Source organism: Protomyctophum parallelum (assembly GCF_964188405.1).
Source record: "Protomyctophum parallelum genome assembly, chromosome: 1".
Classification (NCBI taxonomy): Eukaryota; Metazoa; Chordata; class Actinopteri; order Myctophiformes; family Myctophidae; genus Protomyctophum; species Protomyctophum parallelum.
Window position 1 is genome coordinate 99,853,662 of NC_139697.1, and position 14,198 is coordinate 99,867,859.

Consider the following 14,198-nt stretch of genomic DNA (forward strand, 5'->3'; position numbering starts at 1 on the left):
ACAAACAATAAGTTGGGGACAAATCATGTGTTGATTTGCCCTATAGCAATAGAATATGGACAGTACCTGAGACCAGCAGTAGGGGGCAGCAATACACCAACTGGCGTCTATACACAAACTGGTCACTGTGCTCAGGAGAAGAACGCAGTTACCCACAATGCAGTTGTGAAAACAACATGGTGGTGTGTTGACTGACTGTTGACACTTTAACATACAAAGAAAACTAAAAACGTGTGGTTTCAAAACAGTGTGGTCGTTAAGCAGCAGGAGAACGTTTGTTAGCAACTCAACCACTGAAACACAGCAGGTAAGATGAACTGATTCACGTTGTTTCATCTCTTTGTCTTTATTGACTCATCTTTTAAGATGGAACATGAATCGTATTTCTGTTATATCTGTTTTCTTGTTATACATCATAAATGTGATCATCCACAACCAGTAGTTATTTAGTAGTGTAACACCTTGTTATTGAAAACTACGGACCTACGGTGTTTTACGTAGGTGGGACGTCAGGGTAAGCACCTTTGATGAATTGAACAATGTGGACCCTGTTGTAAACAAGTGTAATGCTTAATTGGGTCGTCCACTCACAGTTGACAGTCTTTGTATTGAGTTTGTGCTTAAAATGTACTGTAAATTCTACAAACTGTTAATAAATATTTCAATCAATCAATCAATCAATCCTTAGGTTTTGCATTTGTACATGTTCTGAGCCATTCTAGGGCAGGGGATTTCCTAGCCCCTCTCGGAACCCTCCATGAAGCTTTTCTGAAATTTGGATGTCGCTTTATTGTAGGGTCCCTGTCCATAACTATATTTTCGTATGGGAATTTTGGAACGCGGACATAAATATGCTCGCTAACATCGTATCTGCGCCGTTTGACGGCCTGTTTTCCTTTGAGGGCTTCTGAATTCGTGAACTATAAGTACCTAATACATACCGCTGCGAATATCTCCTGTGGCGCGGAAGCCGTTAAGTATTTTTAATCTTTGTTTGACCGATTTGGTCGCTTTGATTCTTCTTGTTTGTTTACCGTTTATTGTACCGCCTCCCGGTGTGCGGTTGGCTTGTGCGGCTACGTCCCTGCCTCTGATCTGCTCTGTCATAGCTATAGCGCCACTAGCTAGCCAGATAGGCGGTACAATGAGGTGTCAATAAACAAGGAAGGAAGAGAAGAATCAAAGCGACCAAATCGGTCAAACAAAGATTAAAAATACTTACCGGCTTCCGCGCCACAGGAGATATTCGCAGCGGCATGTATAGGTACTTATAGTTCACAGATTCAGAAGCCCTCACACGGAAAAAAGTCGCCAAAGAGCGCAGACAGGCCGTAAACACGGTGTTTATTTTTTATTTATGTCCGCGTACCAGGTGGCAGCGTACTGCTGGAACAGGACCCAATGGTCTGTGTCGTCAAAAAGTCAGAAACTTCAGTACCATTGGGTTCTGCTTGGAGGGCTAGGGATTTCCCCACCATGCTACTTATTTTTGTGAAATGGTATAGTGTGTATACCTCAAGTTTATTGTTACATTGTTAACAGCGATAAAGGTATAGTGAAATCATTTTGTACAAGATCTGACCACATTGGCACTTAAGTATATTATACTGAATTGTTGTCTGTTTCTTAAACCAGAAATATTGTAGCCTACTCAACAACTAGAAGGATAATACTGCAAGAACCATGTTGTATTTGCTCATCCCATTATCTTCCAGTTAAAAGTTGTACAAAGGCTGATCTAGCTCACAATGTGTCTCATCACGATCATTATACAATACATTGTAGATCTGTCATTTTCAGGTTACTTTGACATAATATTGGTTTAAACTGGTTACACTGATTTTAGATTTTGGCGTTTTTAATGTCTAACTTTAGTTATAGAGCGCAAGTATAATGCATCAGGTCAAGAGTCAAGACATAAAGTCTTAATAGCCAGGGGTCCTTTTAAAGCCCTCATTCCATCCCTTCATTTCAGAGCAGTGTGTGGAGTCCAGACTGCAGGTGAAGATGAACTCTCCAGACTCATAAGAACTACAATACCCATGATGCATCACTCCCAGGTGAAGATGAACTCTCCTGTCTCTATTAAACAGGAACCTGAAGACCAGCCACAGCTCGGTACGTTTCATGTGCTCTCCCTTTCTTTATTATTTTCTGTTCAGTTGTAGAGCTGTTACAATAATAACACAGATCTATGGACTTTATCTCATGTTATTTTCTGTTCAGTTGTAGAGCTGTTACAATAATAACACAGATATTCTATTGACCTTTCCCTCAGGTTTGATGTTTAACCACATGAACCCTAGCATCCTTATTCTGCTGGCAACATTTAATGAAATTAACTGATCTACAAGATCTCTAGCTTGTAGATCATCTTTTTTAGGTAAAGAGCTATAGGCCTACTTTTTAGGGCTGAAGACATTCCAACAATCATATCTATTTTCAGATTGTAGTGCATGACACAGCATTTGACAGATTACAGTCTGCACCTTGATAATCGGGGGGGGGAAAACTGCAATTTCGATCAGATATGAAAAATACTTCCATGGCCTACTGGCAGCGTGCCAGTAGGAATTATGGTCCTGATCAGTACAGCAATATGTGAGGTTAGCCCCGGACACACACAGACAGATTCACAGAGTTATTTCAATATGTGAGGTTAGCCCCGGACACACACAGACAGATTCACAGAGTTATTTCAATATGTGAGGTTAGCCCCGGGGACGCACAGACAGATTCACAGACTTATTTCTAGGCAACATTTTATATCTAACCTCAGCATTCTTCCAAAAAATAGCATGTTACAGGTCAACTGTGGCCTTATTGTGGTCAAACACTTTCCTATGACTCATCAAATCTCTTATTTTAGAGATTATTATCGTGATGAACAATCATTGTGTGGAAGAGATTTAAATGTATCGTGCAATTTTACACTAGGATGAATTAGTTTTGTTGAGCTGCAAATACAGTCTAACTTAAACCCTCTATATTTGATTAAACAGACCTGCAATAGTGCAATTAATTTGCAAATAATAGAAGTGAGTGAGCAGGCAGGGAGCTGTGAAGACGAAACATGTTTTTCTTTGTGACTCACAGGGAAAGAAGCTGATATTAAGCATTTGGGGCCTGGGCTGGCGTAGCGGTCCAGGCACCTTGGCTGCTAATCCAGCCTGACAGTGTGTTGTGGGTTTGAGTCCCGATCCTTACAAACTTTGCTCTGTGTTTTTCTGCCAACCTCTCTCCCCGTTTCCTGTCAATTTACTTTATTTACTTTATCAATAAAGGCAGACCCCAAAATATCTTAAAGATATTAAGCACTTGGAAGTGTGTAGGAATTACTGTTCTGTTATTAATTTGACATCTGGACATCATGTTTCGTTTTATATTGGGGATCTAGCTCGATTAACTATTATGTAATTTCTCTGCTCCTAGACATCCTGCACACGGTTGTGTGTAAAGAGGAGGATTCTATTAAACAGGAGAGGAGCCCCAGTCTGCTCCAGGAGGAACCAGAGCCTCCACACATTAAAGATGAACACGAGGAACTTAAAGGGGAACAGGAAGAGCTTAAAGAGGAACAGGAAGGTCTACTTCAAAGACCAGAGCAGCCTGATGGGTCAGTGTTGACATTACTAGCAGTGAAAGGTGATGATGATGATGATGATGATGATGATGATGATGATAAAGAAGACATCTCTTCCCACTGCTCTGAAGTTGAAGTTGAAGTTCAATCTGACACTGCTGTCATTGAAGACAGTGATGATTATGAGGAGATCGGGGAGGACGGTGGTTACGAACGAAAGAGTTTCAGTGAGTCAGGTTCCTTGAGGACACGCCAGCGTATCGACACTAGAAAGAAAGCTGTTCACACGGGAGAAAAATCTTTCCAGTGTGAACATTGTGACATGTGTTTCAGTGATTCATGTAACCTGAAGAAACACCAGCTCACTTACATTGGAGAAAAACCTTTACAGTGTGAACCTTGTGACGGGAGGTTCACAGACTCACATTCCCTAAAGCATCACCAGAATGTCTACACTGGAGAAAAACCTTTCCACTGTAAGCATTGTGACAAGAGTTTTACTCGTTCATCTAGTCTGAAGAGACACCAGCGTAACCACACTGGAGAAAAACCTTTCCACTGTAAACATTGTGACAAGAGTTTCACCCAGTCAGGTCCCCTGAAGAAACACCAGCGTATCCACACTGGAGAAAAACCTTTCAACTGTTCACAGTGTGACAAGACCTTTTATTGTTCATCTAGTCTGAAGAGACACCAGCTCATCCACACTGGAGAAAGACCTTTCCAGTGTAAACATTGTAACAAGAGTTTCACGCAGTCAGGTCCCCTGAAGAAACACCAGCGTATCCACACTCAGGGAAGAATGTAGAGTTTAAATAACTCTGGTCACTTGAAAAGACTTGACAGAAGAGGGAAAATCCACTATAGATTAGCTCAAATCAAACACCTGTATGTTTTTAGGGAGGTGAAAAGAAGAACTATTATGGATATTTATCTGTGCCTTTCCCTGTTTTAATATTTTATTGGTTTTTAAAAATGTTCACGTACAGTTACTTACTTTACAAACCTTTACATCCACACCATACCATAGGAAGCAAAACAAAATATCTGCGCCTTTCAACAGAGGCCTCAGTTAGGACATTCCACCAGCTATTTTAGTTTTTGTTAGTTTTTTCTTGTTTTAAATCCTTTCTTTCCTCAATTTCCTCAGTTTGTTTTGTCATTTTTTTTGTCTATTCAGGTTTGTTTGTTTTTAGTTCAATGTTTGTTTTAAAAATGCCATGAAGGGAAAATATGAGTCATCTTGTCCCAAACTCAAACATTAAATGAACAATAAAGATAATGTAATGTTTGTTTTGTCACCGTTTGTTTTTACATCACCATTACATCACCTAATCAACATGAGTTAGACTTTAATATATTAGCGCCCCTCACTTCACACGGGTGTGATTATTCTTTATATAGCAGATGATGCCATTGTTGTAGTCCAGGGTCAGCAAATACCTGCTTGTCCTATATCCGGGTTATGTTAGAAACATGATCTGCCTTTTCTGAATAGTTTAACATTTAACATGATTGCATTCATGTGAGTTTACAATTATTAGGTTGGTGGTTCACCACATTTTTAGTGCGAGTTTACTAATTTAATACGTTCATGAAATGGTGTTCTTCTCTTCAAAGTGACTGGCTTAAAGGTGATATACAGTAGGCCTATAGATAGATAGATAGATAGATAGATGCTTGCTTGCAGAGAATGTGACCAGAGAAGCAACCATCAGGAATATAGGATACAAAAAATATATACAACATGTAAATACACAATACTGACAGACAAATCATGGGACAAATCATGTGTTGATTTGCCCTATAGCAATAGAGTATGGACAGTACCTGAGACCAGCAGTAGGGGGCAGCAATACACAAACTGGCGTCTAGACACAAACTGGTCACTGTGGTCAGGAGAAGAACACAGTTACCCACAATGCAGTTGTGAAAACAACATGGTGGTGTGTTGACTGACTGTTGACACTTTAACATACAAAGAAAACTAGAAACGTGTGGTTTCAAAACAGTGTGGTCCTTAAGCAGCAGGAGGACGTTTGTTAGCAGCTCAACCACTGAAACGCAGCAGGTAAGATGAACTGATTCACGTTGTTTCATCTCTTTGTCTTTATTGACTCATCTTTTAAGATGGAACATGAATCGTATTTCTGTTATATCTGTTTTCTTGTTATACATCATAAATGTGATCATACACAACCAGTAGTTATTTAGTAGTGTAACACCTTGTTATTAAAAACTACGGACCTATAGGCTACGGTGTTTTAAACGCTAAAGGTGCAGATAAATCGAACATGTGGGACGTCAGGGTAAGCACCTTAGGTTTTGCATTTGTAGGCTACATGTTCTGAGCCATTCTAGGGCAGGGGATTTCCCCACCATGCTACTTATTTTTGTCAAATGGTATAGTGTGTATACCTCAAGTTTATTGTTACATTGTTAACAGCGATAAAGGTATAATGAAATAATTTTGTACAAGATCTGACCACATTGGCACTTAAGTATATTTTACTGAATTGTTGTCTGTTTCTTAAACCAGAAATATTGTAGCCTACTCAACAACTAGAAGGATAATACTGCAAGAACCATGTTGTATTTGCTCATCCCATTATCTTCCAGTTAAAAGTTGTAAAAAGGCTGATCTAGCTCACAATGTGTCTCATCACGATCATTATACAATACATTGTAGATCTGTCATTTTCAGGTTACTTTGACATAATATTGGTTTAAACTGGTTACACTGATTTTTGATTTTGACTTTTTAATGTCTAACTTTAGTTATAGAGCGCAAGTATAATGCATCAGGTCAAGAGTCAAGACATAAAGTCTTATTAGCCAGGGGTCCTTTTAAAGCCCTCATTCCATCCCTTCATTTCAGAGCAGTGTGTGGAGTCCAGACTGCAGGTGAAGATGAACTCTCCAGACTCATAAGAACTACAATACCCATGATGCATCACTCCCAGGTGAAGATGAACTCTCCTGTCTCTATTAAACAGGAACCTGAAGACCAGCCACAGCTCGGTACGTTTCATGTGCTCTCCCTTTATTTATTATTTTCTGTTCAGTTGTAGAGCTGTTACAATAATAACACAGATCTATGGACTTTATCTCATGTTATTTTCTGTTCAGTTGTAGAGCTGTTACAATAATAACACAGATCTATGGACTTTATATCATGTTATTTTCTGTTCAGTTTTAGAGCTGTTACAATAATAACACAGATCTATGGACTTTATCTCATGTTATTTTCTGTTCAGTTGTAGAGCTGTTACAATAATAACACAGATCTATGGACTTTATCTCATGTTATTTTCTGTTCAGTTGTAGAGCTGTTACAATAATAACAGATCTCCTATGGACCTTTCCCTCAGGTTTGAGGTTTAACCACATGAACCCTAGCATCCTTATTCTGGTGGCAACATTTAATGAAATTAACTGATCTACAAGATCTCTAGCTTGTAGATCAGTTTTTTTAGGTAAAGAGCTATAGGCCTACTTAGAGGGTTTTAGTGCTGAAGACATTCCAACAATCATATCTCCAATCTATTTTCAGATTGTAGTGCATGACACAGCATTTGACAGATTACAGTCTGCACTTTGATAATCGGGGGAAAAAACTGCAATTTCGATCAGATATGAAAAATACTTCCATGGCCTACTGGCAGCGTGCCAGTAGGATGAATTTGTTTTGTTGAGCTGCAAGTACAGTCTAACTTAAACCCTCTATATTTGATTAAACAGAATTAATTTGCAAGCAATAGAAGTGAGTGAGCAGGCAGGGAGCTGTGAAGACGAAACATGTTTTTCTTTGTGACTCACAGGGAAAGAAGCTGATATTAAGCATTTGGGGCCTGGGCTGGCGTAGCGGTCCAGGCACCTTGGCTGCTAATCCAGCCTGACAATTGTGTTGTGGGTTTGAGTCCCGATCCTTACGAACTTTGCTCTGTGTTTTTCTGCCCACGTCTCTCCCCGTTTCCTGTCAATTTACTTTATTTACTTCATCAATATAGGCAGACCCCAAAATATCTTAAAGATATTAAGCACTTGGAAGTGTGTAGGAATTACTGTTCTGTTATTAATTTGACATGTCATGGACATCATGTTTCGTTTTATATTAGGGATCTAGCTCGATTAACTATTATGTAATTTCTCTGCTCCTAGACATCCTGCACACGGTTGTGTGTGAAGAGGAGGATTCTATTAAACAGGAGAGGAGCCGCAGTCTGCTCCAGGAGGAACCACAGCCTCCACACATTAAAGATGAACACGAGGAACTTAAAGGGGAACAGGAAGAGCTTAAAGAGGAACAGGAAGGTCTACTTCAAAGACCAGAGCAGCCTGATGGGTCAGTGTTGACATTACTAGCAGTGAAAGGTGATGATGATGATGATGATGATGAAGAAGACATCTCTTCCCACTGCTCTGAAGTTGAAGTTGAATCTGACACTGCTGTCATTGAAGACAGTGATGATTATGAGGAGATCGGGGAGGACGGTGGTTACGAACGAAAGAGTTTCAGTGAGTCAGGTTCCTTGAGGACACGCCAGCGTATCGACACTAGAAAGAAAGCTGTTCACACGGGAGAAAAATCTTTCCAGTGTGAACATTGTGACAAGTGTTTCAGTGATTCATGTAACCTGAAGAAACACCAGCTCACCCACAGTGGAGAAAAACCTTTCCAGTGTGAACATTCTGACGGGAGGTTCACAGACTCACATTCCCTAAAGCATCACCAGAATGTCCACACTGGAGAAAAACCTTTCCACTGTAAGCATTGTGACAAGAGTTTTACTCGTTCATCTAGTCTGAAGACACACCAGCGTATCCACACTGGAGAAAAACCTTTCCACTGTAAATATTGTGACAAGAGTTTCGCTCTGCTAGCTTACCTAAAGATTCACTTTCGTATTCACACTGGAGAAAAACCTTTCAACTGTTCACAGTGTGACAAGAGTTTTACATGTTCATTTAATCTGAAGGCACACCAGCGTATCCACACTGGAGAAAAACCTTTCCAGTGTAAACTGTGTAACAAGAGTTTCAGTGATCCATGTTACCTGAAGAGACACCAGCTCATCCACACTGGAGAAAAACCTTTCAAATGTAAACACTGTGACAAGAGTTATACTGCCTCAGATTCCCTAAAGAAGCACCAGCGTGTCCACACTGGAGAAAAACCTTTCAACTGTTCACAGTGTGACAAGACTTTTAATTGTTCATCAAGTCTGAAGAGACACCAGCTCATCCACACTGGAGAAAAACCTTTCCAGTGTAAACATTGTAACAAGAGTTTCAGGCAGTCGGGTCCCCTGAAAAAACACCAGCGTATCCACACTCGGGGAAGAATGTAGAGTTTAAATAACTCTGGTCACTTGAAAAGACTTGACAGAAGAGAGAGAATCCACTATAGATTAGCTCAAATCAAACACCTGTATGTTGTCAGGGAGGTGAAAAGAAGAACTATTATGGATATTTATCTGCGCCTTTCCCTGTTTTAATATTTTATTGTTTTTTAAAAATGTTCACGTACAGTTACTTACTTTACAAACCTTTACATCCACACCATACCATAGGAAGCAAAACAAAATATCTGCGCCTTTCAACAGAGGCCTCAGTTAGGACATTCCACCAGCTATTTTAGTTTTTGTTTGTTTTTTCTTGTTTTAAATCCTTTCTTTCCTCAATTTCCTCAGTTTGTTTTGTCATTTATGTCTATTCAGGTTTGTTTGTTTTTAGTTCAATGTTTGTTTTAAAAATGCCATGAAGGGGAAAATATGAGTCATCTTGTCCCAAACTCAAACATTAAATGAACAATAAAGATAATTTAATGTTTGTTTTGTCACTGTTTGTTTTTACATCACCAGTGATGGTGTATGTTGTTGTATCATGTATTTCTATGAGACGTGATCACACCTGTGCAGCATCAATTTGCATCGATGGAAGCGCGCTCGCGCGCGCACGCACACACACACTGATTAACTCTGTTGTGCATGACTCGTGAAAGTAGCTGATCTACAAGCTCAAAATGCATCACATCTGGATTTGTTGTGAGCTCGTATATACTCGGTATACATTTTCATAATTTGTTTATAATGAAATCTTCAAAATGAGGATAAATTATTAATCAACTAATGTACTAAATTATTGATTACATAACATTTGGAAAATATAAATAATTGACTACATAATTTTGTTGGATTAACCGTTGCACTCCTAGGTGGATCTTCTCTCCTCTACAGGTCTGGAAGCCATGTCACATACTGTAAAAACAATGATAGATAGATAGATAGATAGATAGATGCTTGCTTGCAGAGAATGTGACCAGAGAAGCAACAATCAGGAATACAGGATACAACAACAAAAAAATACAACACATAAATATACAATACTGACAGATCACACAAACAATAAGTTGGGGACAAATCATGTGTTGATTTGCCCTATAGCAATAGAGTATGGACAGTACCTGAGACCAGCAGTAGGGGGCAGCAATACACAAACTGGCGTCTAGACACAAACTGGTCACTGTGGTCAGGAGAAGAACACAGTTACCCACAATGCAGTTGTGAAAACAACATGGTGGTGTGTTGACTGACTGTTGACACTTTAACATACAAAGAAAACTAGAAACGTGTGATTTCAAAACAGTGTGGTCGTTAAACAGCAGGAGGACGTTTGTTAGCAGCTCAACCACTGAAACGCAGCAGGTAAGATGAACTGATTCACGTTGTTTCATCTCTTTGTCTTTATTGACTCATCTTTTAAGATGGAATATGAATCGTATTTCTGTTATATCTGTTTTCTTGTTATACATCATAAATGTGATCATACACAACCAGTAGTTATTTAGTAGTGTAACACCTTGTTATTAAAAACTACGGACCTAAGGTGTTTTAAACGCTAAAGGTGCAGATAAATCGAACATGTGGGACGTCAGGGTAAGCACCTTAGGTTTTGCATTTGTACATGTTCTGAGCCATTCTAGGGCAGGGGATTTCCCCACCATGCTACTTATTCTTTTCAAATGGTATAGAGCACCGAAGTCCTGACGTAACTCGCTCATCCCGACGATTCCCCTGGTTCACGGAAGTAGTTTCTCTATGGAGAATAACATGGGGTGATCTTAATATCGTCTACTATAAGCGTTGTGGTTCAAAAATAAACAAGCTGTCTCGGCGTTATTGTCAGGGAGGTGTCTCTGTATCGTTTGCAACAGTCAGTCACTCATATATGATACAGTCTGCTTCTAGCGAAAATCTAACTAATTCAGCAGCAGTAACATTAGCGTTTTCTCTCAGTCAGTTGATTCTTCATATCCATGTGAGTGAAGCGGCCGGGATGACATGTTTATTTTTCAAACACAGTTCTTATATGAATCAATCTAAAACTCCTCCTATGGTGATTTCAATGCAACTAAACAAATACATGAACCTGGGGACTGACGCCCTCTACTGAAAGTGACGTCAGACTTCGGTGCTCTATAGTGTGTATACCTCAAGTTCAACATTGTTAATTTAACAGCAATAAACGTATGGGGGGAATCATTTTTTACAAGATCTGACCACATTGGTATATTACAAGTATATTATACTGAATTGTTGTCTGTTTCTTAAACCAGAAATATTGTAGCCTACTCAACAACTAGAAGGATAATACTGCAAGAACCATGTTGTATTTGCTCATCCCATTATCTTCCAGTTAAAAGTTGTAAAAAGGCTGATCTAGCTCACAATGTGTCTCATCACGATCATTATACAATACATTGTAGATCTGTATCTAGTGGCAAAATCACACTGATTTTAGATTTTGGCGTTTTTATGTCTAACTTTAGTTCTAGAGCGCAAGTATAATGCATCAGGTCAAGAGTCAAGACATAAAGTCTTAATAGCCAGGGGTCCTTTTAAAGCCCTCATTCCATCCCTTCATTTCAGAGCAGTGTGTGGAGTCCAGACTGCAGGTGAAGATGAACTCTCCAGACTCATAAGAACTACAATACCCATGATGCATCACTCCCAGGTGAAGATGAACTCTCCTGTCTCTATTAAACAGGAACCTGAAGACCAGCCACAGCTCGGTACGTTGCATGTGCTCTCCCTTTCTGCTTTCTTTATTATTTTCTGTTCAGTTGTAGAGCTGTTACAATAATAACACAGATCTATGGACTATGGACCGTCATACTGCACTGGGATGAATTCATTTTGTTGAGCTGTAAATTCAGTCTCACTTAAAGGTGCAGTGAAATGAAAAATAAGTTTTTCACACTTTTAGACCATATCCGTGGTCATTATATGGGCATACCTAACAATGGATGCCAAAAAAGTGTGAAAATTCTCATTTCTGTGTGTTTTTATATCAAAGGTCCATAATAACGATTGCATTATTTATTTATTAAAACGAAAACGTGCTGCGTGATGACGTGTAGAGATACACATCGATAAAAGCCAATAACAATGAAGCTCACCCGTTTCATTTCCCATATTTGCGGTCCATCCAGCACAGCTGCTACTGATTACAGAAATCCTCCGTTTTTATTACCATTTAAGATAACATCCAGACAGTGTATTACTCGGTTTCAACTTAATCATCACGCTAAAATATGTATCCGAAAACATTATAGGGTAGAAATAAGCCACATAACAGTAAACTGGTACAGCTGGCCGACCATCTGATTTATAAACAAACACATACCACGCTGTTGCTCATAGCATAGCTAACGTCCCTAGCTAGATGAATTGAACAATGTGGACCCTGTTGTAAACAAGTGTAATGCTTAATTGGGTCGTCCACTCACAGTTAACAGTCTTTGTATTGAGTTTGTGCTTAAAATGTACTGTAAATTCTACAAACTGTTAATAAATATTTCAATCAATCAATCAAAAGCTACCGTCCCATCGCCTGAAGGGATGCGACGCTCTGATTGGTTCAGAAACTTCAGACCGGTGTTTCATGTGGAAACACCATTTTCATGTTGTTCACCATTTCCGTTTCACTGCGCCTTTAAACCCTCTATACTTGATAAAACAGACCTGTAAAACATTTGGTATACTCTTTATTTCACTATAAATAAATTGATGTGCCAAAAATAGCAGATTGCAGTGTGAGCTTGTAGATCAGCTATTTTGGCGAACGTTCCCCCCAGAATAAGGATGCTACCGATGAAGCAATGTGATTGGTTGAAATAGCTATCTACCCGTGCTTCAAAGGAGCATGACAGCACACCTAATCAAAATATAAATCAAATCAGCTGTGCTGGTCAGACTGTAGCAGGCTATATTGTTCCATTCGGTAACAATATTAACTGGAAGAATATATTTTAACATTTTAGGAATCTAGTATTAACTATTATGTAATTTCTCTGCTCCTAGACTTCCTGCACATGGCTGTGTGTGAAGAGGAGGATTCTATTAAACAGGAGAGGAGCCCCAGTCTGCTCCAGGAGGAACCAGAGCCTCCACACATTAAAGATGAACAGGAAGAGCTTAAAGAGGAAAAGGAAGATCTACTTCAAAGACCAGAGCAGCCTGATGGGTCAATGTTGAAGTTACTAGCAGTGAAAGGTGAGGAAGAAAATGATGATGATGATGAAGACATCTCTTCCCACTGCTCTGAAGTTGAAGTTGAACTTGAATCTGACACTGAAGTCACTGAAGACAGTGATGATTATGAGGAGATCGGGGAGGACGGTGGTTACGAACGGCACGACAAGAGTGTCAGTGAGTCAGGTCCCTCGACACGCCAGCGTGTCGACACCACAGAGAAAACCTTCCACTGTAAATATTGCAAGAAGAGTTTCACTCGGTCAACGTCTCTGAAAAGACACCAGAGTGTTCACACTGGAGAAAAACCTTTCCAGTGTGAAAATTGCAACATGAGATTTACACGTCCGTCTAGTCTGAAGACGCACCAGCGCATCCACACCGGAGAAAAGCCTTTCCACTGTGAACATTGTGACAAGAGTTTTAGCAAGTCGTTTGACCTGAAGAGACACGAGCGTGTCCACACCGGAGAAAAACACTTCCAGTGTGAACACTGTGACAAGAGTTTCAAGCAGTCGAGTCATCTGAAGGTCCACCAGTATATCCACACTGGAGAAAAACCTTTCCACTGTGGACATTGTGACAAGAGATTCAGCAAGTCGTATGACCTGAAGAGACACCTTCACATGCTCACTGGAGAGAAACAATTCCACTGTGAACGCTGTGACAAGAGTTTCAGCCAGTCGTCGGACCTGAAGCGACACCAGCGTGTCCACACTGGAGAACAACCTTTCCAGTGTGAACACTGTGACAAGAGTTTCAGTTCTTTTAGACACCTGTTTATTCACACAAACAACCATTGCACTACGAATTAGCTCACTGAGAGGATCGGTTTAAAGGACAACTTTAGTTTTTTTTCAACCAAGGTTCATGTTTTAGGTTGTTATTAGAGAAAGTAAAAGATGAGTGTTAAACTTTTTTTCATTTGCTGCTTTCTTTCGTTTTAGGAAAGTTAGCTGTTTTTGACAGGGGGGCGGGGGCATTCGAGCATGGGGCAAAATGTGTACTTTTTTTTACAAGAGTTTATAGCGATTTATTTTTTTATTATTTACTATAGTCCTACTAGACCCCAAGAAATC

General features: G+C 39.6%; 2 protein-coding genes across 3 annotated transcripts; both read left to right on the forward strand.

Moving 5' to 3' along the window:
• Positions 1–5,877: 5,877 nt before the first annotated feature.
• LOC310856058 (uncharacterized protein) lies at positions 5,878–9,400 on the forward strand (the record flags this gene model as incomplete). Its single annotated transcript, XM_083761276.1, has 3 exons — positions 5,878–5,892; positions 6,507–6,546; positions 7,745–9,400. The coding sequence occupies 3 exons, from the start codon at positions 5,878–5,880 to the stop codon at positions 8,932–8,934; spliced, it is 1,245 nt and encodes a 414-aa protein (XP_083617402.1). The 3' UTR covers positions 8,935–9,400.
• A 752-nt stretch (positions 9,401–10,152) lies between these two features.
• Positions 10,153–13,990, forward strand: LOC310867075 (uncharacterized protein). Of its 2 annotated transcripts, none has more exons than XM_083776869.1 (3): positions 10,153–10,290; positions 11,515–11,657; positions 12,949–13,990. In XM_083776869.1, the coding sequence occupies exons 2-3, from the start codon at positions 11,582–11,584 to the stop codon at positions 13,932–13,934; spliced, it is 1,062 nt and encodes a 353-aa protein (XP_083632995.1). In that variant the 5' UTR covers positions 10,153–10,290; positions 11,515–11,581; the 3' UTR covers positions 13,935–13,990. The 2 variants fall into 2 exon arrangements, with proteins under 2 accessions (XP_083632995.1, XP_083632996.1); XM_083776870.1 differs by having other exon boundaries at positions 10,165–10,290; positions 11,520–11,657.
• The last annotated feature ends 208 nt before the right edge of the window (positions 13,991–14,198 follow it).

Bases quoted from the DNA above. Each gene is read 5' to 3' on its own strand.
- LOC310867075 (XM_083776869.1), top strand. From the start codon at position 11,582: ATGATGCATCACTCCCAGGTGAAGATGAACTCTCCTGTCTCTATTAAA. The intron at 11,658-12,948 runs GTACGTTGCATG...CTCTGCTCCTAG, and splicing joins TGAAGACCAGCCACAGCTCG to ACTTCCTGCACATGGCTGTG.